Here is a 27,769-nt window from a genome sequence, read left to right on the forward strand (position 1 = left end):
CTTCAAGCAGTACAGAAGTCATTTTGAAAAAAAATGGGTATTACTTAGATTTTCAACTACTTTAGATTTTCTACAAATTTATTATGATTCTGTGCATCTTATTCTTGGAATGAAGGTCAGTTCAGTAGATTTGAGTCACTGCATATTTTAATAATGGCATATTTAACACTTCTACACTTTGGTATGATTGATTGAATGCAGGAATGAGACTAGAATGGGTCAGATCTTTATGAAAGTTGTAAATCAATTAAAACTACATGAACAATATTAAAATCTATAAATCCTGATAAACATTAAATAATTTAAATAAACAGAATAAAATACACGTGTATAGTATATGGAGTGAATGTGATTTACCCATTAAATAAACGCATAAATAACAGTATAAAATAACTTGGATCCGAGGTATTTTTGACGTCATATAAAACCTAGAGTTTGGTATCATTTTGTGTTCAGATTGTCATGTTCCTTAATGTCTGCGATCTCTAATAAAGAATCCATACTCGTCGATTGAAAGAATCCATTTAACTACGAAGGACTGTTATTGTGTTTTACGGCCAAATACTCCCGATCGCAAATGGATTACATTATTTTGATTACCGCTAGAACCTTGGTTCCCTTGATTACTCTTTAATCCTTCATGTAAACAAATGCACTGGTTATTTTGTATTTGTTTAATTCTATTCATTTGTGATATATATTTTGAATAAGAAGACACGTTTTGAAGTAGGCTTTAATGCACATCTTTGGTTTATGATATGGTGTTATGCTTAAGACAAGGCATGATTTTGTTAAGATTATTAAAGGATTACTTACGTCCTTTCAACATGGTAAATAAATTGTTTCTTTTTTTATTTAATGCCATCTCTTGCAACACGCACCTCAGGATGAGTTTATTTATAAGCGGAGTAATTCCTATAGTTTTCGGAATAATAGACCAGTCAAGGTTAAGTAAAACAACCCTGTAGGAGATAATGGAGAAAACCGTTCATGATATCTGGTCATATGATCTTGGCAAAAGAAAAGGAAGTGAGTAGCATTGAAATTTGAGGTATGCCGTCGGCGCGAGACACGACAGGGTAGTCAAAGACGTAAAACAATTTCCCTCACAAATTTGATTTCTACATCAGATAGTTCTTCCGTCTTCTGGGTAAGGCTAGTTGTCCTTGGCTCTTTTCCATCAAACTTGACATTTACCTTCTTTACCTGGTCCTATTTCATTTTTATTTTTACTTTTCAAAATTATTCAGTCATTATGTATTTATTAATCCACATTTCAATAAATCGCCCAATCATATTTCCTTATCATTTTTTTTTTTCAATTACAATTTTCTCCTTAACATTTATTTATGTATTTATTTATTTTATTATTATTTATTTATTTACTTATTTATTTTTTTTTATTTTGTTAAAAAATACAATTGGAATAAATATGATATTTATTTAAAGCCCACCAAATTGGGTCTTCCTTGCGAGACCCGACGTTAAAAACCCCTTCACTCTTGAAACTTGACACTCTACAGGTTGACGTACTCCCAAATAGTTAAAGTAGGGAAACGCTCTCGGACCCACGTGGAGTCTGGGAGTAGGTTAGAGCGTCAACACAGCAGCCCAGCCGCTAGTAGGACATATTCTGACCGAGTTCTTCAGTCAGGTATCCAGAAGGCTGAGCTCTACCAACACCAACTTGTTCTCCTAATCACTAACATCGACTGTGATAGGCCTGCATTGGTATTTAAGGTCGTTAAAAACCCCCAATGATCACTGAAATTTGTTCCGTCCTTGCGAGACCCGACAAGCTAGTCAATGACGTTAAAAACCCTTCAGTCAGTTGAAATTGTCATTTCCGCTTATAGACCATCGGACGGAAAAGTCGTCTTTGATTAAACCATTGGAAGGGTAGGATCGTGGATTTAAATAAGTTTATATAAATTTGACTTTTTCATTAGTGGTAATGGAAGTTGGAAATTAAACTTGAACGAATAGACCCGTTTGTGTTAACGTTGGGGTAATTGATGTGCATGCGTAGAGCATGCTCAATATACACTTCCGTGAGGAAAATTCTTTTGTTCTTCCCAAGCTCTACCTCGCGGAAGTGTATATTGAGCATGCTCACCAGCTTACCACAAAAGGATCTATACAGTCATAAACTACTGCATAGTTTGCGGAGACCTCATAACACACTACTACGGTGCGTTTTGTTGGTCAAACCAAACCATGTAGTCGGTGACAATAGCTAGAGTTGCAGAACTGTTACAAGGGTTTGCGGTGACCACATTTCACACAACTGTAGTGCAAATTGCTGGTCAAACCATTCCTTGTAATAGTTATAGTCAAGTTCATCTTGATATACGTTTTATTTTGGTTATATCGAATGTTATATGGATAGCAATTCAATAACGTTCACGTCACTGTTCTTAACAAATCCAGTTTATCTGGTATGAACCTTGGCGATATTTTGTGTATGTATTAGTAATCAAGGGAACCAAGGTTATAGCGGTAATAAAAATAATGTAATCCAGGGACAAAGACCCGACATGGAAAACATACATACACAACAAAGAAAATAAAGTAACTAAAATCATACATACAAAGTAACAAAAGCAAATGAGCAACTCGGACTCCACTAAAAATGGGAGCATGGACCAGGTGCACCGGTAGTGTAAGCGTCCTCTGCTTTTCTAGATACACCCGCCGAGTTGCTCATAAAAAGTCAAGTCCGGGGTAGACGAAAGAGGAAAGGAAAACTATGACACGTTGAACAAATCTGTTTTCATGGCGCAGATGAATACGCCGTAACGATCCACGAGGTCATGATGACGGCCATAAAACGTTTGTAGTGATGACTTCAATCTTGTAGCAACATGTAGTAACCCTGCTCCAGAAGCCTATTTGTTAGAGTTCTAACGCGATACAAAAAGCCTGCGTAGCTCGGCAAGCTCTGGCATAACATATGAGTTGTGATATGAACACTCAATACGCAGGCGCTGAAGGGATGTTGCCACAGATGAAAGGAAAGTTGACAATTTTGAATGAAAAGTCATCACGTTTGTCGTGAAGTTTGGTCAATAATTTTCCTTTACCATCGATTTCTAAGTGTTGGTCAAGATATGAGGCTGACTTTCCAGTGTCTATAGTATCCTTTATTTCAAGTTCTTTTGGGTAGATGCGATGTATCAAATCCCCAAAATTAGGATTGTTTAAAGATAATACGTCATCTATATAGCGGAAACTGAGATTAAAGGATCTAGCTAAACGATATTCTTTCTTTCGGATCAGGTCAGCTATGAAGTCAGCCTGATAAGAGTGAAGGAATAGGTCAGCAAGTAGAGGAGCACAATTTGTTCCCATTGGAATGCCGACCGTTTGTTAAAAAATGCTACCACCACAGTGGACAAGTATGTTGTCGATTAAAAATTCCAGCATTTTGTAAACATCATCTATATATTTGGAAGATGATTTGCAATTATCTTCCAAGAACTATATATATATATATCTAGGTGTACCATCTGTTTTTGAAAAACAAGGATGTATAATGTTTTTAAGTCGGGATTTTAACTGAGTATGTGGAATAGAAGTATACAGTGTTGAAAATCATAAGTTTTAATGCTATTATATTCTGATAATAGTTTTGAACTGATTTTCTCCTAAAGATCATTCGAATTTTTCAGGATCCACATTGAATTAATACCACTACGGGAGTAACAAGTGTTGTGGTAGGACTGCAAACCGTCTTTTACAGCTGTGAGTATAGAAGTTAAAAGTTTTGAAAGAGGTTTGGTGGTACATTTTGCAGATCCAGCTATGTAACGTTGTTTGTATGGATTCTTGTGGAGTTTAGGAATCCAGTGCATAGACAGTAAATCATAATCATCGTCCTTGGTAGAGAGACCAAAAGAGGATAGCACAGATTTATGGTTTTCCACAATTTCTTCTTTGGAGAGTGTGGTAGCAGTATAGGACTTATCACTGCTATTGTTTTCTACGTCTATAATATATGCACGTCCGCTCAATACACGTTACACCTGGTCAATAGCATAAACGACCCAAAGTTCGCTAAAAATTTGAGAGAAGCTTGTGGAACGAAAACAGTATCCGCACTTCCTGGTAACCAAATGTTTTGATTGCAAAAATTCGGGTCATCACGGTTACGAAAGAGTAATCATACCAAGGGGAACCAAGATTTTAGCGAAGTCACCCGATTTTAGACCATATCACATTCGTGCCATTTCGGTTGCTGAAAGCAAGCCAAAGTCAGTTGCATAGAATATTCGACGATTACCGACTGCGAAGACTTCAGTCTTAGATTTAGACTCATTCGCCCTACTTAAGTGAATGCTAATTATAACGCTATAGCAACAGCTTTCCAACACCAATCCATGGCGTATTTTAACACAAATACAGAACACAAACAGTCCTGAAATAACCGGATTTGGAAGTTCCAATTCACAAATATGCAACTCTCCGACTCGATACCTGGAAATTAGATATATTCATTATGGTTTAAAATTATCCTATCATCTTTGGTTTTTGAATTGAGAATGTTGTATTGTTATAATTCTGTTTTCCTATTTTCGCCACACGCTTATCTCTAACTAGTATACGTGGTGTTAGACAGCAACCAAACACACCAGCATCATCTGTAGAAGGTGGCTTTAGTCTGGGTTTTCCCGTTTTTCTTTCTAGATATTATATGAGAGACTGGAATAAAAGAGGCAAAATGGTTCATTTGAGTGACAGCGGTGGATCCGGGGTGCTGGGGATTGGTACTCTCCTTTTTATTTTTATTTTCATGTATAAAATGGCAAATGATGTTTTAGCACCTCCTTTTTTCTGCGGAACCCCGACTGGCACCCCTCCTTTTCAAAAAGTCTGAAACCATACCTACAAACACACCAGCATATCATCTGTAAATGGCGGCGTTAGTCTATATGTTCCAGCTTTTCCTTCTAGAGATTCTAAAAGAGACTAAAATAAAGGATGCAAATGGTTCACTCGAGTAACCTTAAAAATATACACTCGTGTTACCCACTACCCTATTTCAAAACACAGGCATCAAGGGGGTGCAGGTGGTTGGCATCCCTGCTTTTTAGTAGAAAATTTGTCATTTTCATGTGTAAAATTGACAAAAAAGTGGTAAAAATATGTCCTAGCACCCCCTTTTTTTCTGAGGAACTCCGGCTGGCATCCCTCCTTTTCAAAGTATCTGGACCCGCCCCAGCACTTGGCGCGAGGTCTGGAGCATGCACCCTACTTTATCTCGAGATACGATGTTTCCGTTCATTTGATTTAAAATCATATTTTAATCAGTTTCTGAGCCCATTGAAAATATCACAAAGGGATGCCTACTACCACTGACTCAGGTGATAGTATTCATATGCTAATTTTGGTACCATACAATGATAGTAACGAACAACTGTTAAGGCTGTGAACGGAGTCATAAAAGGGAGTGCGAACAGGGGAATACGGGAGTTATAGGGGCGGGAATCGGTGGTTGAAGGGACGGGGAACGGTGGTAGAGGGGACGGGGACAGTGGTCGAAGGGGCGGGAAACGGGAAGTGAAAAATACGGGAAGTGGGGATTATAGTTTGGAACAATTATCGGGGCATAAATGAAAGGGACCAGGAAGCGGTGCTCTAGGCGGGGCGGGGGAAGCGGATGAAGTACCCCCGTCCGTCCCTCATTTAAGGTACGTACATAAATACCCCTACTACCCTTTCCGCTCTAAACATGTTAACCTCTGAATTAAGTCATTTTCCCTAACAGGGCTCTGAGAATCATGTGCAGCCTATTCATTCTGTAATTCTAAATCAAAAGTCGTTGAGCGTTATAGGGGGTGCAGGAGCAGAAGTGAGTCTTGGAATAGGGAGATATGGTACTTCAAACCTAGAATATTTTATCGCATCGATATAAAAACGTAATCAAGGGAACCAAGGTTATAGCGGTAATCAAAAGAATGTAATCCAGGGACAAAGACCAGAAATGGAAAACAGACATACACAATAAAGAACATAAAGCAACTAAAACCACACATACAAAACAACAAAAGTAAATGATCAACTCGGACTCCACTAAAAATGGGAGCATGGACCAGGTGTACCGGTAGGGTAAGCGTCCTCTGCTTTTCTAGAAACACCCGCCGAGTTGCCCATAAAAAGTCAAGTCCGGGGTAGACAAACGAGGAAAGGAAAACTATGACCCGTTGAATAAATCAGTTTTCATGGTGTTGATGGATACACCATAACGATCCACGAGTTCATGATGACGACCATAAAACCTCTGTAGTGATGATTTCAATCTTGTAGCAACATAACCCTGTTCCAGAAGTCTATTTGTCAGAGTTCTAGCGCGATACAAAAAGTCTGTGTAGTTTCGGCAAGTTCTGGCATAACGTATGAGTTGTGATATGAACACTCCATACGCAGGAGCCGAAAGGATGTTGCATTTAAATATATACATGAACATGTAGCCAAAGGCCGTAATTTTTTTCATGTTTATTTTCACGAATCCTCCTATAGACCTAAATTGTGCCAGATTGGGAAAAAAAATAAAAAAAATGTTGATGTTTTTTATCATTTTTTCTTCCTACCCAGTGTTTTTCATGCAGAAATATAGTTAATTTCATAACTGCAATAAAGCTAGTGTTTATGATATTTGTAATATAGAAAGTGGTTGCACATTGTTTTCCAAATTGTCAAGATAGCAAAATAATTTTAATAAACGTTACATTGTTCGATAATCTATTGAAACCCCAACAACTATTTATATTTTTTTTATCATGACAGAATTAAAAACATAACTACAGCGGTTGATTTTTTCCTGTCCTCCTAAACATAGGTTTTATATTTTAAAAAAAAAATCATAAAACTAAATAACTATGGCCCAATCAAAATTTTAAAAAAATTGTGAGATACGTTTAAAAACCCTATTCCAAGTGGCGGATCCAGGGGTGTAGGGCGTTTGCACCATCCTTTTTATTGGAATTTTTGCCATTTTTATTTGTAAAATTGATAAAATAAAATGGTAAATTATGTTCTAGCACCGCTTCCCCCCTTTCTGAGGAACACCTCCTTTTCAAAGTGTCTTGATCTGCCCGTGATTCCTTTTCTATACTTGCAAAATAAATAAGTACATGTATAACAACAAACTGCAATTAGATAAAGTAAATGACCAGATTGCCATAAAGAACTTAATTGGCACTCCAGGTAAAAATCATGCAAAATGTGATTCATGGTTGGAAAGCCTACATATTTTTATTTTTGATATTTTGTTTAAAACACATAGGTAAACGCGCGCGGAATTTAACATGTAGTTTTTCATATAACCTTTCTTTTTAAGAGATAAGAACTTTATTAGAATGCACTGTAGAATTCAAAAATTAAGGGAGATAACTCTGAAAATGACACTAAAATACAATAGAAATTGTTGGTTTTTTTTTTTAATGTGGATTATCTTCTAAGAGCAGACAGATTGGAATGAATACTTATACATTTCATCATATAGACATATAAAACAACTCAATACAAAAATAAAAATAGCCTATTTTGGGGTGTATCACATTTTACAGAATGTGCATGACTCTTACAAAGACTGCTGCCAGTCCACAATATAGCAGACGTGATTACCCACCAAACAAATGATGCTTTTCAGTCTACATATGATATAGGTTCACATAACGATACTCATTTCTGCATTCAGATTTGCACTTTTTAGAAATTTATACATTCATTTCACACTAAAATCAACCAATTCAAACCAAATCAAGAACTCTTGTAAAATGCCAATTTCAAGAACAATCTAATAAGTTTTATCTCAAAAGTGCAACAACCAAATAAAAAACTAAGACTGGTTATGTGATCAGTAACTGTTTCTGAAATAAAACTGAATTTGGTGGGTTTTAGGCAACTTACATGAATCACCTTTTGTCTGGGTTTAGAAAGACAGCTACTTAATTGTTCTTTTGTTGGAATTTCTTATAACTTCAGGAGTGTTAGGGCCTTAATGTGGTCTCTTCCTGAACTGAAAAGGGTAGTTTATGTGAATCATCTGTGTTCTATCATTCTACCTTTAGTGCATTGATATTGTACATGTAGATGATGCACAGGGCAAATCGACCTGCACCACGTCCATGACCTGAACAGATACATGTAACCATGACACTAATTTCAAACTGATAGTTTATTATATTTTTGACATGGTCCGGGTGTCAAAAGGAGAAAGCCCACAGCAGCAGCGCTGAGCTTGTCGTAAAAGGCGACTAAAAATAGTGCTCAGAACCCGGGCTAGGGAGCTCTTCCCACAGAGCAACTGGGTTGTGTGCCCCATATGGTGGAATTGGGCAACCCTGGCATGCCACATGCTGGGGTCGTCAGGACATAATACGGAATTTAAAACCTGACAGCAAACCATAGTGGTGCAAAGTGTTGGGAAAGATGCCACGTTTCTCGCACGTTAAAGAACCCTGTTGTGGTATTCATTAGGAGTAGGAACCTTTGCCTTCCGCCATAGGAGACTAAATTGCCCGACCCTACCCATGCACCTCTCTCTATTTCCAGTCGCAATCAAAATTCGTTGGCCCTATTATCTTTGTATTCCATCCCAATTTTTATTCCACCATCATTTCATGTTCATTTTATCATCCATGTCATGTTCATCGCCTGGATATAGCTGAAATATTGCTGCTTGGATGTTTAATAGAGGGATATCACTTATGAGTTGCATTTCAAAGAAATTTAGTCCAGTTCTCAAAGAGAGGCTCAAAATCATGATGAAGGATAAATATTCCAAAACACAAATAGCTAAATTAGGTTTTGGATCTAAGTTATTCAAATTAAAGTTATTCAAAATCAATATACTAAAACAGAAACAGCATTGAAACATGGTAACTGTCACTCTCCTTTCTTTGAAAAGTTTAGAGGAGTAAAACAAGGGGATTCAATATGTCCTACTCTTTTTAATATTTATATAAACGATTTAGAAATGGTGGCATCAGACGATAGTTTTGTACCACCCAAACTAGTGGACTCTAATGTCGGGTCCCTGTTATTTGCAGATGACCTTATAGTAGTATCAGAGAGCAAAGAAGGTCTTCAACAAAGTATGAATAAACTTATTCTTTTCTGTGATAACTAGAAACTCACACTTAATTAAAGAAAATAAAAAAGTATGGTCATCCAACATAATAACATAAAGAAATCCGAGTCCTTTATTACTTATAAAGGCAAAACATTACAGAATGTAACTGAATATAAATTTCTAGGGTCGCTGTTAAAGAATAATGGAAATTTACTTCACGGTCTAGAAAATCTAACGAGAAAAGGAAGAATGATTTTATTCTTTATAAAAGCTATAACTGCTAGTCTTGGAAACCTTCCTGTAGATGTATTCAAAAATCTCTTTGATATTCTTGTACGCCCTATCCTAACTTACAATTCAGAAGTTTCATTTATGGATGGGAACTTAGCCCCACATAGGGCCATCAATAGAGGTAAAAAGAATGGAATTTTCATTTATTGATAAAACCCCATTAATTTTGAAAAAGTTCATTTGAATTTTTGTAAATTTATATTAGGCATAAAGTAAGACTGCATCAAATATTACGACAAAAGCCGAACTAGTTTGTTATTCTGTCTCAGTCTCTAGTATATTTGGCAAGACTCCACACTGAAAACATTAACCCTATTCTGAAAGAAGCCTTTCTATTGACAAAATTCCAGACAGTTATTATATAAAATAATAAAATTAAGCCTGGATAAAAAAAAATATTTAAACTTTCATGACTTCTACATAAGAAAATTTTGTACAAAATTACGATTAAGCGATCACAATCTTGAAATAAAGAGGGGAGTTATTTTAAAATTCCTAGACTATGTAAGCATTGCAATGTTATAGAAACTGAAGATCACTTCCTTATACAATGTAATTTATATGAAAACTTAAGACATAAATTTTTGAAAGATTTAAATTGGAAATTTGAAGACATGACTGTATCTATACTTAATCCCTCCTCTAAGGAACATGTAAAATTTATCGGCTCCTTTTTGAAACAGTCATTAGAACTGAGGGTAGAAGAAGCGTTACTTTTTTCATGTTCTACTTTAAATAGTCTCATATTTGCATTTGTCATTATAATTGTATGATTTGTGATTAATTTTGTTCTTGGCTTTTTTTGTCACAAACATTATTATGTTTACACGACAATAAAATATTTGAAGTTAAACACCAACAATCAATCAATCAATCAATATAATTTACATTGATAACTGTCTACCATCCAAAATTTTTTCCCTGATTATTTTTTTAAAATAAGTTATACACGTAATTATAGTTCATTGGGCAATATAAAATCCCCCTTGTTAACACAAGAACTAAAACATATCACCCACGGGTGACCGGTTTTAGATGCTTACAAAATAAGAATCCGAACACTCGTGCTCAAAATTACCGCTCAGTTTTTGGATGACATGCAGTTTGTGAATGATAGTTTGTGAAAAAGAAACCTGTATTTTGGTTTATTAATCTTGTATGTTTTTTTTGGAACAAATGTTAAAATTTAACATTTTTGTGTTTTGTCTATTTCTTCTTGGGACCACGTATTTTGTAAATTCGTTACCAAAATTGTCAAGATCACGTAAGTATTTTAAAATCAACTTTTATAGAGAGTAGTAATTCGATCTAAAGGAATTTAACGACAGTTTTCGCCCTCAATATAAGTTATATAGCTACCGGTGCACCTGGTCCGTGCTTCCGGTTTTTAGTGTAGTTACCGTGTCAAACCCCGAACGCGAAATTTGTCTCATTCAGCTTTATGCCACTAAACGATTAGTCATAACCCTGAAATTCATATCGGGCACTCCTTATGTCCCCACTTAGTGTGCAGAGTTCTCAGATTTCCCATTTCTCATTTTCGCAAAAACACGGAATTATGATTTAACACTGCGCTTAACGGTTTTGCATTCTTGCAACGACGGTTGCAACGGGTATCATTTTAATACCAAAATTAGGTAAAATGGATAAATTTGAAACGTTTTAACAAGGACTGTCCTATATATGATGTGCGTTTTGTCCATTACAGACTTACAAGCAACAATTGTGAAACTGAAAAAAAAAATTATGTTTCGTGATTTGTTTTATGCATGCCAAAATTTTAACATACAAAACACTTACCTTTGACATACAAAGGTGCTTGAAGGTTCAAAAGTTCTCAAATGTTTTATTTAGTAGAGATAAGGCAAGTAAACAGTAAAAGACACATTTTAATGATCCAAATGAATCTCACAAGTTATTCAAATTGAAATTTTGTCTTCGACCAATTATTTTTTCATTTTTGTTTTAGATACCAGTAGTACAGACCATATGGAATGTACTTTTGAAACTGGAACACAATGTGTCTTCCAAGACAATACAAATGATGAATTTGATTGGACAAAAAAATCAGTAGGTTTCTAACCTCAACCTTTAACAAGCAACATGGTAGTGTCTAAATATCTGCAAAAAAAAATAAACCAAAGCGTCAGCAGCGAGATGATTCTAATATGTCATAATCCAAAAATATGGCCTAATTGTCTACAGATGAAACAGAGATGATCTACATACACAATATAGTGAACTGAATAAAAAAGATCACACATAAAAACTTGAGATAAGGGAAACAGGACGTCATTCAAAAAACTAAAGCACTAGCAGTATAAAAAAGTTGGGAGTGATATCAGATGCTCTGGAAGGGTAAGCAAGTACTGCTTCGCTAGCGGCACCCGTCATATTGCAACATGTGCAAGTGAGTATAATCCAGTAATAACCTACACATTTTTATTTTTGTTAATTAGTTGTTTTGTGAGACTATATGATGCCATTAATCATTCATTCCAATCTTTCTGCTCTTAGGAGATACTTCACATTGAACATTTGATAGTTTCTATAGTGTTTTAGTGTCATTTACAGAGTTATCTCCCTTAAATTTGAATTCTATTGTACATTCTTTATAATTTACATCTCCTTTGAACAGGGGTAACATATCAAAAGCCCTGTGTTTATTTCTGTTCATTATTTTAAACATTTCAAACAAAAAATCAAAAAAAAAAATATGTAGGCTTTTCAACCATGAATCACATTTTGCATATAAATTCTTAGCTGGAATACAACTTAAGCGTGGTAACCTTCTCTTTTCCAGTATTGCTCCTACACCACTGAATGGAATTTAATGAAACTTTGAAAGACTATATACTAAACATTAAAGATGTGTACTCCCAATTTTTTATTTTGATTTGAACATGTTTTTTTTTTCATTTTGGCAAATGGTGAGCATGGATAAAAAGCCTTTGGTGAATATAGGCTACCCCCTACTCTTCTTTCAAATAATATTTATTATACATTAAAGATGTGCACCTCCTACTTTAGATTTTGACCTAAATGCTTTTTGTGGTTTCTTTTAGCATAATTTACAACTGTATGAGTATAGGGTCTAGTGAGATATTGGTCTTTCTTACTGTATGCTTGTGGCATTCTAGAATCAACATCTGTCAATGGCTTTTGATCAGATTTGGTACATATGTTATTTGTCCTTATCAAGATCTTAACTTTTGACGTTCAAGGTCATTAAAAATGTATGTTATCAAATGAGGGTATCAGTTTAGTGAGAATTGCTCACAGATTTTTTAGTTTTGTTCTATAATGTTTTAGAACAAATTTCCTGCATTATTGTGAAAAAAAAATTAATGGCCCACATTTTGCAAATTGGAACAGGCTGTTCAGTAGCACAAAAGTTCCCAAAAATACCAATTTTTTGTTTTCAGTTTGTCTAAAATTCCTTAAAAGCCTTTAAGGGAATTTAAAAAAGCCATTGTTTATCATGTTAATTCTTTAATTTTCAATTAACTTTAAGAATGATGTCTTAGGAGTTTCGAAAATTATCCTTGCAGTTTTTTTATTCAATGACTGGTTGTTTGCCAATTAATGGAGTGCATCCTAATTGTTTATTCATGTTTTTTTCATTGCAGGTAATCAGGTGATTCACAAAGATCGAAAATGTTCTCAGTGTTAGTTACTTTTATGTCGTAAAGTTCCTAAGTTTGGCCCTAAAATAAATCCTAAAATTAGCCCTTAAATTTTGACGAAATGCGCTGGACAGCTTGTCGGACGAAAAAAAATTTCTTCGTTTTTCTCCTAAATGAGGGTCCATTTAAACATATTTTCAAAATTTGCAATGCCTCAAAAACTGTACAATGGATTTTGTTCAAATTTTGTAGGATTGTTAGTCATTATATTTAGTTGGATCCTATTGCATTACCATTTTCATTCAACAAATTTTACAGGAGTGATTGAACTTTTGCCCTTCATCATTTTTGGGATAGATTGCCATTGTTGCTGTACAGATCGTCATGTCTTGTAGCATTCATTAAGCATCCACACAATAATGATATTGCATATGCATTCTCAAGAAGCTGTGCATTTTTTATTGTAATTACACAACTGTAGAAGGTATATTGGAATGCTTAATTGGAATTCCACTGGCAGATCCAAGGACAGTGGGGGCAGGGGGTCATCCCCTCCTGGAAAAGTTGGCTGATTGAAAGGAAATGGAAAAAATTGCAGCAGGCTCCCTAGAGGCAAACAGTGACCCCTTTTTAAGAATAAGTTCATCCACCACTGCAAAGCTCATTAGTTCATTTTCTATTATCAGTTTTCACATAATTCTCTTATAATTTATGTGTAAATGAGAAATGAAATAATTTGACATCATATATTTGTAGGGAAAGACACCTGTAGCAATGTTCATGTGGTAAATGTAATAGAAATGCAATAGCAGATACCCTATTGCAGTATTGATAGGAAATAAACCAGATTATTATAGATTTTCATTGTACTTGGATTTCTAACAAAAATTATTCTTTTTTTTGTGCGAAAGAAGTCGTCACGCTTAATCACCCTCTTACAAAAGCTGAAAGGAGTGAGATCTCCTTCTTTTAGCATTTAAAAGGCTAAAACAGATACGACAGTTGGGATGGCTGTTTCAGAATCTTGGCACTTTGTAAACCAAAAATTGGGGGACAGGCAGATTATGCTATAGCTTGTCTGTCTATATTAGTTGTTGCCCAGAGTTGCAAATCTTTGTGAGACCTGAAAGGGTAGTCAGGGTCATCCAAAACCTGTTAGAGGACCGTCCTTTGATTCTTAGGGGGCCTGGCAGTTTTTCTAAATAAATAAATATCTTATGCCTGGAAAATTTTGAAAACAAATATTCTGGCATCAACAAAACTAGAAACAAAAAAATATTCTGGTCACAATATTGCACTGTACAGTATAATAAAAATAAATAATCTAGCCGAAAAGCATTTGAAATTTTCAGAAAATTAATATATAAGAGGTGAAATACCATGATTTCCATATTTCTGCTCTTTACCTTTAGTAAAAGACGAAACCAGAAGTTCCGAATGAAAATGCTACAACTGATACTTAATAAGAGTCTTACCACATAACGTAATAAATTAGCAGGGAACCAGAAATATGGCGGGAAATCATGTTATTTCACCTCTTCAATTGTGAAATAATAGGGAACATTTCAAAATATCCATAGAAACAAGATGGCGGATATACAATACATTCAATGCAAAATTCTCGTAGGAAAAATAAATTTTGGATTTTCTCAATCTCGGAGGTAAGAACGAAAAATACTTGTAAGGGAATCGTAGTACAGAACGACATGAATAAAATGGCAAGTTTTTGAAAGGAACCGTCGAGTAATTACAAAAATAAACGCAAAAAACCGCAAACAATCTGAGGTGACTTGGACTATAGGCGGGTGTTTCTAGAAAAGCAGAGGACGCTTACCCTACCGGTGCACCTGGTCCATGCTCTCAATTTTTAGTGGAGTCCGAGTTGCTCATTCGCTTTTGTTACTTTGTATGTTCGATTTTAGTTACTTTATGTTCTTTGTTGTGTATGTCTGTTTTCCATGTCTAGTCTTTGTCCCTGGATTGCATTCTTTTGATTACTCTATAACCTTGGTTCTCTTGATTAATTTTTGAATACTGTAAACATACTTTTGTGGTGTTATGATTTTCACTACTTTTTAAGTGGTCAGGGAGTCGTTAAAATAGAGCCCATGAAATGAATTTGAACACTAATTTTTTTGGAACCGCCAAAATTGATTCCAGTGAATATGTTTACTTGACTGAATCCGTGAAAATTAGCAACCATCAAAATTAATACGTTTATGGTATATAACATACTGAAGTAATTAAAAAATGCAATTGGGATTCTATGGGAAATAAGGGATTTACCATGAGGTATGGGGGCCAAAAAACAAATATTTTCATTATGTCTAAAGTCTAGACAAAAACTTGACTATAAGTACTTTTATGAAATTGTGCAACTAAGTTCTATACCATAAAAGGAAGACTGACATTTTTGTTTGGAGTTGTCACTTGAAATGTGTAAGAATTAGGGTCCAGATTAGGGAGTCACAAACAAGCATTTTCATTATGTGTGGACACTATTTTGATTTAAGTGAATTTATCTCTGTTAAATTGTACCACGAAATGCCATGCCTTCTCATGCTCATTGCCTTTGGGGGTAGTAACTTGAACCATTTATTAATTTGGGGCCAAAAAGGGACCATTTTGATTATGGTCAAATTCTTATCATGTGTAATAATGTCTAATCAGAATCATGAGCTGTATCAAGCTTGAAATGTGTGCATGTCCATACTTGTGCCAACTGCTCAGGGTTCTGCTTTTGCAGTTGAATCAAGCTGGGCCCAGCAAAGCATTTTATTTGATCGAGAAATCCTGGTACTAGTTGAATTTAATTTGATCTATTATTGCTTTGTTCTTTACAGATTGAGATTATTGGCACAAGAGGTACTTCCTTATAGGTGACATCGCCATTGATAAAATCCAGTTATACAAAAGGTCGTGTCCAAATAAGCATTCACCATATTGAAGTCGTACACCTAAATATAAAATAACAGGGAAGTGATATTCTGTTGAGACACTCAAAACTGGCAATACTTTGTTTATCCTTGCCTCACAGTCAATGTGATGTCAATGTAAGTTGTCACTGGAAATTGGCAATCTTTGTTTAATATCAGGGCTGTAGCATGAGATGGAGAATATCAGGAGAAAGAAAAGTGAAAAAATAAAGTTGCTTGATAAAGTTGTGTGTAAGGGAGAAATGATTTGATTTTTTTGGGGGGGATGCTAGAAATAAATTTTCTATCCTGCCTTTTTTCTTTGGTACAGGCCCCGTCCAGGTCCGGGTGTCTAAATAATACGCCTGCAGCAGCGCTAAACTTGTCGTAAAAGGCGACTATATAGTGCTCAGAAACCTAGCCGGGGGCTAGGCGCTCTGCCCATAGAGCAACTGGGATGTGTGCCCCAGGTGGTGGAATGGGGTACCCCTGGCGTGTTACACGCTGGGGTTCTCAGGCTATAATATGGAAAACCTGACCGCAAATCATAGTGGTGCACCGTTTTGGGAAAGATGCCACGTTCCTCGCACGTTAAAGAACCCTTTTGTGGTATTCGATAGGAGTAGGAACCTTCGTGCTCCGCCACAGGAGGCTAAATTGCCTGACCCTACCCAACCCTCTTTTTCTAGTGGCAACAAAACTTTGTTGACCCTGTAGTTCTTGTGTGCCATCCTTTGTTTCATTTCATCATCATTCATGTTCATTTTATCATCCATTTCATGTTCATCACCTGAATATAGCTGAAATATTGCTGCTCGGGCGTTAAACCCCAACAATCAATCAATCTTTGGTACAGAGCGCAATGTGTTTTTAAATGAAATAATTGGATAATGACAGATCCTGACTTTTTTCTGGCCTGTCATTTCTTTTTATCTTTTAATTTCAGTACTTTATATTCACATATGATTTGCATAATTATATATTTACACTTCAGATAATGCTGCAGATCTGTGCCTTGTTTAGTGCCATAGCCTCAGTTCTAGCTTCATATATGAAAAATGTACCCTTAAATATCATAACTGTGTGTTCTCCATGTGTTTTTTTGCTTGTATAAGAAAGGGTTGTTTACATGAAATGATTGGTTAGCTTATTGAACATTACCTGGTTTCTGATTCAGGCACAGGGGCTCATTAGAAGACTGTATAGGTCATATACATTAGCAGGGCCTGGTGTTTATGAATATTCATTGTCAGTTGTTTAATCTGGTTCCTAATCTTGTTCGCTGGTCTATATCATAAGCGTACCAAAGATTGCTACAATGTACCTCTTTTACAAAATATCATACACATGTCTGTGTTTTTTTTGCTTGTATGAGAACAGGAAGTTTACATTAAAAGATGAAATGATTGGTTAACATTGACTTTATGTAATATTACCCAGTTTCCAATTCAAACACAGGGGCTTGTTACTATTACTATATATTGGTCATATCTATTATCAGGACCCCAATATCTATATATAGCCATTGACAGTTGACAGTTGTTTAATCAGGTTCTGGGTAATTGAAAACATAGGGTCATCACGGTTACTTCAGTGTTTGATTTCTTTATTGATTTGGCATTTAAATGGGTGATAAGATACCCTCAAAAGAGATACAGGAGACCCTTAGAATCATTTCGCCTTAAACTGTATAAATATAATAAGTTTGAAATTGATTTCTTTTGGGTTGTCTCAAATACTAGTTGTTTAGGTTGCTCCAGTACTATTAAGAGCTATTCATTCAGCACATCAAATTCTTATATAACTGTCTTCATAATTTTACACATGGTTTTGTCATGTTGGTATCCAGATTTATACTGTGTTAAGTGTTTACTCACAATCCCAGTTTATATTAGTGTACAAGACGTAAATGTATGTCAGGTCATTCAGTTTGTTGTTAGTGAGCTGTGGGAGGATATGTACCAATAGAGAGGGTGATTTCATTGAAAAAAAAACCCATTGTTGTCTAAATAATGAAAGATGATTATTGCATTTTTTTCCATTTTCAGACAGGAAGTGAACAGAACTTGTGCTCCTTGTAAGCCATTTTTCTGTGATTTCTATTTCTAATGACTTCGAAATTTTTATATACAAACGATAAAATTTCTAGTAATTGTGCATATAAATAAATGAAAGATAACTTTCAACTTGTCTTTTTTTTATTGGCCCATCTATTGACAGATGCATCATGTTTATTGGTACAATCAGGGGTGGGTCCAGGTGAGGGCAAATGGTACGCCCCTCCTTCAAAGAAAACAAAAAACAAATACAAAAAATCGTAATCTGCTAAATATTGTATTGAATTATTTGAATATGGCAATTTATCATATTAATTCATTAATAATGTCATATTCTGGTATCCTTTTATAATGATTCTAGTATTAATTTGTATTTACATCTCCCCTTCATAAAATCCTGAAGCAAAGAAAAAAGAAACTGGTTAAAGATAAAAGGTCTACTGAACTGCCAATTGCAGTTCTATATATCTTGTATAGACCTTGAATGAATAGTTAAAAAGAGTAATCAAAGAAACCAAGATTCGAGCAGAAATCAAAAGAATATAATCAAATGATAAAGACCAGACATGAAAAACAGACACACACAACTAAGAACATAAAAAAAATGAAATAATACATACAAATTAACAACTCAAGTGGAATTGAATCTGATACAAATATCCCTTACCCTAGGTCAACCTCCTTAAGTGGCCATTGGATGGGAAAGTCAAAAAAGGTCCCATATAATTTGGCCAAACATTGCAAGAAATTATGGTAGCAGTCAAATGATAGCATCCTATTTGGTGAGAAATTCTTTGTCATTTTCACTCGGAAGTCATGCGACTTAAAACCATCTGATGTCAATCAAAAGGACTTCTTTTGTAGTTGTAGTAGTGGTGAAAGCACTGATCCCGTTGTAAATAATTAATCTATTTTGAAATACAGAAAAAACAAATTACCATCAGCGGATTATAAAGTTTTTAAAATACCTATAAAAATCTTTTGACTTCTGAGGTTCAGCACAATTGGTGCTTTGACAAAAATCTTTGTCCCTACTGGATTGGTCAATATAAAATTCAGAATGTGGCTTTAAATTGTGTGAGATGGGGCATGTGTTTTAAGCAATTTTGTTGCTGTTCAATTTCAACTCCTTGTACAGATTTAGCAACTTCAGGTTTTGTTTTGGTATCTCTATCATATTTCTAGCAACGTAAATAACCCCTTCATAGTGGAGGAAGAAATGCTGCAATTGATCAGGAGTGTAACAATAAAAAAAACAACAGGTGTTTCTAGAAAAGCAGAGAATGCAGTAGAGGATCAAGGAGAGGGTTGAAGGGGGTTAGCACCCCCTTTTATTGGAAAATTTGTAAATTCTCATGTGTAAAATTGACAAAAAATGGCAAATGATTTCCTATCACTCCCCTTTTTCTGAGGAACCTTGGCTGGCACCCCTAGGCCTCGTTTTCAAAGTATCTGGATCCGCCCCTGGAATGCTTCCCAAACAGTTGGACCTGGTCTGTGCTACCCATTCTTGGTGGAGTTTGAGCTCTTTCTTTTGTTTTTTTGTAAATATTATTTTATTTATGTCATATTTTTTTGCTTTTGCTTTTTTGTACGTGATATTTTAGTTATTTCATGTTTTTTTGCATTTGTTTTTTTGTATGTGTTATTTTAGTTATTTCCTATTTTTTGTTGGTTGTGTGTCTGTTTTCCTTGTGTTTTCCCTGTCTGGTTTTTATTCTTGGTTTATATTCTTTTGAATCTTTATAAGGCAACAATTGTTACCATTGGTGGATGTGTCTGCCTAGAGATGGGCCAATGAAAAAACAAAAAGTTGAAAGATACCTCTCCTTTATGTGCAAGTACAAAAAATTTTATATAATATGATAAAAATTTCAAAGTCATTAGAAATAGAAATGACAGAAAAACTGGATTATATGGAGGCCTCATTCTGTTTACTTCCTGGCTGAAAATGGAAAAAATACAGTATAATAATGTTCAGTATTTGGACAAAAGTGTTTATTGTTTAGTTACAAAACTTTCACTCTGTTTAAGGCCAAATTAAACTGATTTCTGGGTTTCTAAGGCCAATCCATATTTCTTTTGAGATGTCTCATCACCCATTTTTATTGTCAGATTAATAAAAAAAAGACACAAATGCACCTCCCTAAACAATTTTTCTGGCCATGAACAATGTCAAGGGCACCCTCGTCACTTTCAGTAAGTAGAGTCTTTAAAGATCTTAAATATTCACCTGGTTCATTTTAAACCTTTCAGGGGCAATAACTCTAACAAAGAGTTTTCCTATAATTTATACCCAATAGAGACTTTTGTAGGCCTAACCATAAGGATTTTTTCATCGAGTGAAAGTTTTTTCCTTTTTCATAATCGTTTCAACAAATAAAAAACCTGCAAAAAACATCATTTTTCACATTTCAAGGCAATAACTCTATCAGCTAGTCATCCTGCAAACTTTAACCCAATTGAGACTTTTGTAGAGCTCTCCAATCTGCTGGAGACAGTCAAATTGATTTTCCAATATCTCTCATAGTTTTCAATGACAATGTCACATTAAATTATCTGTGAAGGCCAGAATAAACAGAGTTAGAAATACTTCTGTGATGTGAATACTTACTAGGACATTGCCTTCTGTTTAACTGGATTTCATCAATGGCGATGTCACCTCTATAGGAACTTCCTCTTGTACCAACAATCTCAATCTTTTAATAATAAAAACAATGATAGATCAAATTAATAAACTAAGTGTCAGTCTCTGTAAGAATCAGGCAGCGGGTTAAACATGGTATGAAAAAAACCATCCTTTTGATAATGTAATTTTACTTTTTGCACCATCAGAATCAAGGAATAAAAACGATATTTACCATATCATGTTGGTTCATTGAGTTACAATTTCATTTGAATGCACTGAAAATGAACATTTTAAAGGCAGAAAACTCTGATTGATTGTTTGGGTTTAATGCACAAGCAGCAATATTCCAGCGATGAACATGAAATTGATGATAAAATAAACATGAAATGATGATGATGAAATGAAAAAGGGAAGGGACACAAGGGCAACAGGGTTGACAAATTTAGATTGCCACTAGAAAAGGGGAGGGATGGGTAGGGTCGGGCAATTTAGCCCCCTGTGTTGGAGCGCAAAGGTTCCTACTCCTATTAAATACCACAGCAAGGTTCTTTAACGTGCGAGGAATGTGGCATCTTTCCTAACACAGTGCACCACTCTTGTTTGTGTAACACGCCAGGGGTACCCCATTCCACCACCTGGGGCACACAATCCAGTTGCTCTGTGGGCAGAGCACATAGCTCCTGGCAAGGTTTCTGAGCACTATTTAGTCGCTTTTTACGACAAGCCTAGTGCTGCTGCAGGCCTATTCTTTTGGCACCCCAATCGGCACAGGGCCAGAAAACTCTGTCAAAAACCTAATTTTTCTAACATTCTATTGAAAAATTTCTGAGCAAATCCAGAGATGCAGAGTTCAAATAATAGTGTCTCAATTAGAGAAACCATCCTTGAGTGATATATTATTGTCAGATTGGTGGGGCTTTGACATGCGTGTTTCTGATTTTCCCCAATTTGTCTGATTCTTACAAACATTTAAACCTAAAACCACAGTTCAGTGGCAGATCCAGAATACCCCCTTTTTATTGGAAAATTTGTTATTTATATTTGTGTATGATTGAAAAAAATTACCAATAATGTCCTAGGCCCCCCCCTATTTTCAAAGGAACATCGGCTGGCACCCTTCCTTTTCAGTAAGTGTCTGTGGATCCAGCCCTGCAGTATATAGATCAAATGAATTGCATTGCTGAGCCCAGCTTTATACAACTGAAGAGACGGAACCCTGAACAGTTTGGGCAAATATGTACATGCCATTCAAGCTTGATACAGCTCTCAATTTGAATTAAATATCTTAATTTGAGTAGAATCAAAGTTGCCCCTTTCTGGGCCCTTATTCATAAATGGTTCAAGTTACAAACCCTATACTTTGGATGCATGGCACTTTGCAGTACAAGTTCACAGATATCCATTCACTTTTAGTCAAGTTATTGTCTGGACATTATGAAAATGCTTGTTTGTGACCCCTTTTAACAGGCCCCAAAATCCTAAACAGTTCAAGACACAACCCAGAAAATCCATTCCAGTTTTTCTTTTGCAGTATGGCACCCAGAGGTACAATTTAATAGAAATGCATTTCCTTATAGTCAATTAAGTTATTTTAGACATCATCAAAATACTTGTTTGTGACCTTAATTTTTATATGGTTAAACTACCCCATTCTTCTTTTTGTGGCGTGGTACCTTGTATAATTTCATCAAAATCAATCCGCTTAGAGTTAAGTTATTGTTTAGACATCATAAAAATGCTAGTTTTAAGTTCCTAATTTTGGCTTTTTATTCTTAAATGGTTCAAGTAACAATCCAAAAAATCAATCTCTTCTTTCCTTTTGTGGTATGGTATATTGTAATATAATTCCATTAAGATCCTTTAACTTATAGGCAAGAAACTGAATTAAGATGTCCCCTTTAAGATAAGTTCAGGTGCACTCATCTTTACTCAACCCTTCAGCCATTGCTCAGATTACCCCGACAACAGATCCTCGTTTGGTAGCATTATGGGCAATTTGTGATTTTTTAAAATAATAATGTCACATTATGGAAATTTGCAGGAAAATGATGGCCACTTTCTCTATGATCATGGGTGGATGATCGATTAACATAATTATTTTACAGAAAAAATTCATTTAGAACAAAGAAGGGTCAAGAGCTGTGAAAAAATATCTACATCATAGATGCTTCAGGATAAATTCATATAACTTTTCAGATGTTTCCTAGATGTATTGAATATATGAGGCAAGACAGTCAAAATTGAAAAAAATGATGTGCCACCCACTGCCTGATTCATACACAGAGTGGTACTTAAATGGTACACAGTAATTGATACAGAAATAAACATACCACTGGGTTATTGGATGCTGGTATATCCACTGAAGCAGTCTGCCAATTGTCTTCATCCAGCTGGGTGCCAGATCTTTCCCACAGAGAATATATGGCCGTTACATCCCCTGCATAAACCTGGAGTGTACCAGAGGTTATTTTCATGTGATACATGAACTGCAAACAATACGCATAACCTAAAAGAAAAAACAAACTGAAGGTAGTGAATCTTGTCTAAAAGGAACCCCTTTTGAAATTTGAATTTGGTTGGGTAATGTTCACTTTACCAAGATGCAAGAAACATTTTAGTAAAATTCTCTGTAATATATGTGATACTCCCCAAACAAGGCTACATATTTTTATTTTTGTGTTGAAGTGCTATATGATGAAATGCATAATTATTCGTTCATATCTGTTTGCTCTTGGGAGAAATCCATCAGATTTTACTGTATTATAGTTTTATTTACAGAGTTATCTCCATTAATTTTAGATTCTACAGTACATTCTAATTTTTATCTCTTGTGAACAAGGATTCCATGAGGAGCCACGTCTGTATTTCAAAAAAAAAAAAAATGCAGGCTTTCCAACCAACTTTTTTGTATCACATTTTGCATAATGCTTAGCTGGATGACTCCTTAAAAAGAATTGAAATGAAATAAAGGAACTGTAAAAATGTCTGGTTTAGGGCATCATAAAAAATTCCTAGATCCTCATCCAACGTCTTTCAAAATTAGGGGCGGGGCGAGCAAATTTTTAATTTTTATTTTTGTTCAATTAATATGAAAAATGCTGTCAATTTGAAAGAAATTTACCTAATTAAAAAAAAAAAATTATAAATACTAGTATAACTTTCGGGAGGGTGAACAAATTGGGTCAGGATCTAGGGGATAAGAATCTAGGATATTTTTTTATTTTTACCTTAGAGAAGTGTTAAGATTTTTCAGGGCTTGATTCAAGTCAGATTTCACTGATCTTTTATATACTCATACTCCGGGCAACTAACTACAGGCTGTTGATGACTTTGGCTATAGATGACTTTCACTTTCATGTCCATTCCGGAAAAGTTCATCAATTATAATGAGGTCAACTGGGGTCAGTAGGCACAAGAAATTGAGTGACATTGCAATGGGAGCCAAAGAAACAGAAACTTGATATTATTACTGTCAGGAATTTTTAAAAAATACATATATTATAGAAGTCGTATTTCCACATAAATATTACTGTCCTTGTAGCCTTCAGATCTGATATCCTTTATTTGTTCGGTATAAAACAGTTAACCAGTTTTCACCAGATTTGCCATAAATGGTGAATGTGAGTCATCTATTGTTTCAAATTTCACAAAGATTGGCAACACTGAGCAAAGCTATCACAAAATTGCCTGTTGCCCATTAGTTGGTTTCCAAAGTGCCAAGACTCGAAAACATTCATCCCTTTTATTAGTATTTACAAGCCCCATACAACTTTGAAACATAGATTCAAAAACAAAGAAAAGCCAAAGAGAGTTCATTCCCATGAACACAATTTGTGTTAGGGGGGATAACAAAAGGCTTCCAAGAGCTTGAATCGCTTACCTGGTTGAGTTTTGCCTTTCAAAGGCTAACAAGAAGTTTGACTCAGAAAGATTTTTGGTAGAACTCATAATAAGGATCATTTCAGCAATTGAAAGTTTCCTTCTATCTTTCATAGTATTTTGCCCTTTCCAATGCAAAAACTTACAAGGAGTCGTCTGACAACTTTTATCCCTAAAGACTTTTGTATTTCTAATAATATGGATCATTTCAGCCACTGAAAGTATTTTTGGAAATAAATTTGAAAAAGTACTGTCTGACTCCTATGTTCTATTTTCAGTAACAGCGGCCATGTTATTCGACAGATCAAAAATTCCCCAAGTCAGTTCTATGCAAGATACCCCAAGGAACATTCAAACCAAGTTTGGTTCCAATTGGTCATGTAGTGTTAGAAGAGAAGAGTTTTGAAAAATTGTTAACAACAACGACGATGAAGGACACCAAGTGATGGCAATAGCTTACATGCCTACAGTCTGGTGAGATAAAAAAAGTAGGATAAAAAGAGCAGGACAATAATATATGGTTAAAAAATATCTAAAACATAACTTACAAAAAAAAAATTAGGATTTGGTTCAGAAAAAAATATCCAGGACAAGCTAGAGTAAAAAATAATTGTTACTGAAAAAATTAATCCAGGACACTAAACTTGATCCAAGCCATCCCCCTTTAGACATAAAATGGTTGCTCCCTAATCACAGACAGCAGTATGCCATAATATGTTCATCAAAAGATCTGAGTATGAAAATATACAGGGAAACCTGTCTATATTGGACACCTCTTTTTGACTACAATTAAGTTGCTTGGTTCTGACAGGTGTTTCCTTTCATTTAAACTGAAATGAAAGGACTTTAAAAAAGTGCCACTTTCCTCCGTGGAAACCTAAAATTTCGAGAAAAAAAATCCTAGAAAATTGTCCTTTTATGAAAAACTTAATTTCAAACCTGTGTAAAACCAAGCATCTGTCTTAACCATACAAATTGTTCATATAGACAGGTATTACTGCATTAAATAACCAAAGGTGGGTCCAGAGGGGGGTGCAAGGGGTTGGCACCCCTTTTTAAATTAGAAAATTTGTCATTTTTCATGTGTAAAATAGACAAAAATGGCAAGTGTCTTAGCACCCCCTTTTTTTCTGAGGAACCTTGACTGGCACCCCTCCTTTTGAAGTCTGAATCCATCCCTATACATGTACTATACAACCTGAGATCAATTGCTTATTGTTCTTTTCATCATAATGTAATTTTCCAAAAGATATTAAGTAGTCGCTTAAAAAATTAAGTTGCTCTAGATGACAAAAATCCTGGGACCAGATTGAATACTAGCAAAGGCAATGATACAAAAGTAAATATTGTGAAAGAACTGTTGTTCGTGGGGGAACCCAATTTCGTGGTTTTTGTGGGTAAGCAAAACCACGTAATTTGGTTCCCAATGAAAATGAGATTCCCTTTCATGTTTGAACTGAAAACCCCAAACCCATGATTTCAGAAATCCACAAACTTGTGCTTCTTCCCTAATCCATGAAAACTGGTATCGATAAATTGAAGCACTCTCACAGTATCTAAGAAGACATGGCAGGAAGAAATGATACCAGCAGAATGGATGAAGGCTTTCTCATTAAGCTTTAAAAAAAAGGTAACTGAAGTTTATGCAAGAATTACAGAGGTATTATGTTATAATGTCAACACGAAGAAAAGTCTTCAACAAAGTAATTTTGGAATGTATGAAAACGTTAGTTGACAAGCTTTTTAGAGACCATCTAGCAGGTTTAAGAATAGATTGATCATGCAAAGACCAAATTACAACACTAAGGATTATCATAGAACAATTTTCAGAATGGAACTTGCCATTGTACATCAACTTAGAGGACTTTGAGAAAGTATCTGAAAGTGTAGATAGAAAATCACTATAGTACATCATAACCCATTACAGAATACCACAGAAATATGTAGCTATCACATGTAACACCCACTAAGGTCACAACCTGCAGAGTACTTCATGGTGAAGACAGAACAAACAAATTCCAAATTAGAATAGGAGTGCATCAAGGTTGTGCTTTGTCACCTTTCTTGTTTGTATTGGTAATCATATGGACCATTCAAGAGAGCACCACCAATAGAAAAATGAAATCCAGAGAACCTTACCAATGACCTGGTGTCCCTTTCTCACACACACAACCATATGAAGGCAAAAACACTCCTCAAAGGAACATCTACGATAACTGGGCTCAAGATCAACAGAGAACTGAGAAAATGTGAATCAACACTGACAAAGCTGACCTACATCAAGCTTAAAGATGGAGATTTCACTCTATTTAACTACCTTGGCAGCCAAGTCAACAACAATGACTGCACTGAAAATGACAGTCAGAATCAGCAAAGCAAGAACTGCCTTAATAAGTCCAGGAAACATTACAAGACAGACACTTCAGTGGAAGTCAGAGAGAGGATGTCCAAAAAAACACCTGGAAACACCATGGACCAGGTGCACCGGTAGGGTAAGCTAACTGATTGTCTTAATCCAGATTTTACATATATTTATTGAACAAGGGCGCCAAGAGGGTATCTACCACATATTTTCATTACACTTACCTGATGCAAGTCGGCTGTTTTCAGTGGTAAGAACTGCGGTGTCCCCAGAGACCCTTGGACTTGAAGTCTCAATATACATATATTTAGAACCTTCACCTGCACCAGAAGGTCCAGTATTGCGACTAGGTGTCCCACCCTACAAATAAATGATGATGAATTACTTTATGCTTCGTTCACATGTAAAAAATAATTCATGAAAACCAAATAAAAATTTTGTTTTTATGGTATGCTTTGATACAAGGATAAAAAACTTATGGTTTGCACCTATTTTTGCTTATAGCTAAGAAGTCCTTAGCAACCAAATATGCTGAATTTTTGCAAAGTTAATAGCACCTTCATTAAACTAATTCATGTGTGAATATGGCTTTTGCCATCACAAAGAATGGAACATAATCTTAAAAGATCAATAGTTGTGCAGGTTATTGCAAAACAGCTAACCAGGCAACTTTTAAGTGCACAACAAGCAAAGGTTTAATTTAACCTTTGACTTAGACTAAGCTTCATAGTATAGTGTTTGTAAGTCTCATCATGTGACTCCATGGTTTCACAAGAATGGGTCCTAGTCTACCATTCATTATGCATAGAGATTTGTCATTTTTAGAGCGCTGGGTTCAGTCTATAAAAACAAAATATATTTTTGTGTAAAAAAACCAATAAAAATGACAAAAAATCAATTTCCACATGATACAAGTGTTAAGAAAAAGCGTAAA

At 35.2% G+C, this 27,769-nt stretch overlaps 1 protein-coding gene and 1 long non-coding RNA gene across 7 annotated transcripts in view; one reads left to right on the forward strand and one right to left on the reverse strand.

The window, feature by feature from the left end:
* On the forward strand, positions 1-27,064 carry LOC148598211 (uncharacterized). Of its 6 annotated transcripts, XR_015918673.1 has the most exons (5): positions 1-115; positions 11,337-11,437; positions 15,837-16,046; positions 22,791-23,123; positions 24,752-27,064. It is a non-coding gene; the product is annotated as an uncharacterized LOC148598211 (long non-coding RNA). The 6 variants fall into 6 exon arrangements; XR_015918674.1 differs by lacking the exon at positions 15,837-16,046 and having other exon boundaries at positions 11,337-11,777; XR_015918677.1 differs by lacking the exons at positions 22,791-23,123; positions 24,752-27,064 and adding an exon at positions 17,957-18,677.
* LOC148598212 (MAM and LDL-receptor class A domain-containing protein 1-like) overlaps positions 19,779-27,769 on the reverse strand; it is a 65,311-nt gene continuing 57,320 nt past the window's right edge. The window contains exons 32-35 of the mRNA XM_088561920.1: positions 27,060-27,195; positions 22,925-23,100; positions 20,580-20,664; positions 19,779-19,910 (exon numbers count right to left, since the gene is read on the reverse strand). Coding sequence (XP_088418046.1) covers positions 19,900-19,910; positions 20,580-20,664; positions 22,925-23,100; positions 27,060-27,195 — 408 coding nt within the window. The 3' untranslated portion in view covers positions 19,779-19,899. The remainder of the gene's footprint in view (positions 19,911-20,579; positions 20,665-22,924; positions 23,101-27,059; positions 27,196-27,769) is intronic.

The sequence above is a fragment of the Perna viridis genome, chromosome 14 (assembly GCF_037379345.1).
Source record: "Perna viridis isolate PV_CMFRI_1.1 ecotype Kerala chromosome 14, ASM3737934v1, whole genome shotgun sequence".
Taxonomy (NCBI): domain Eukaryota; kingdom Metazoa; phylum Mollusca; class Bivalvia; order Mytilida; family Mytilidae; genus Perna; species Perna viridis.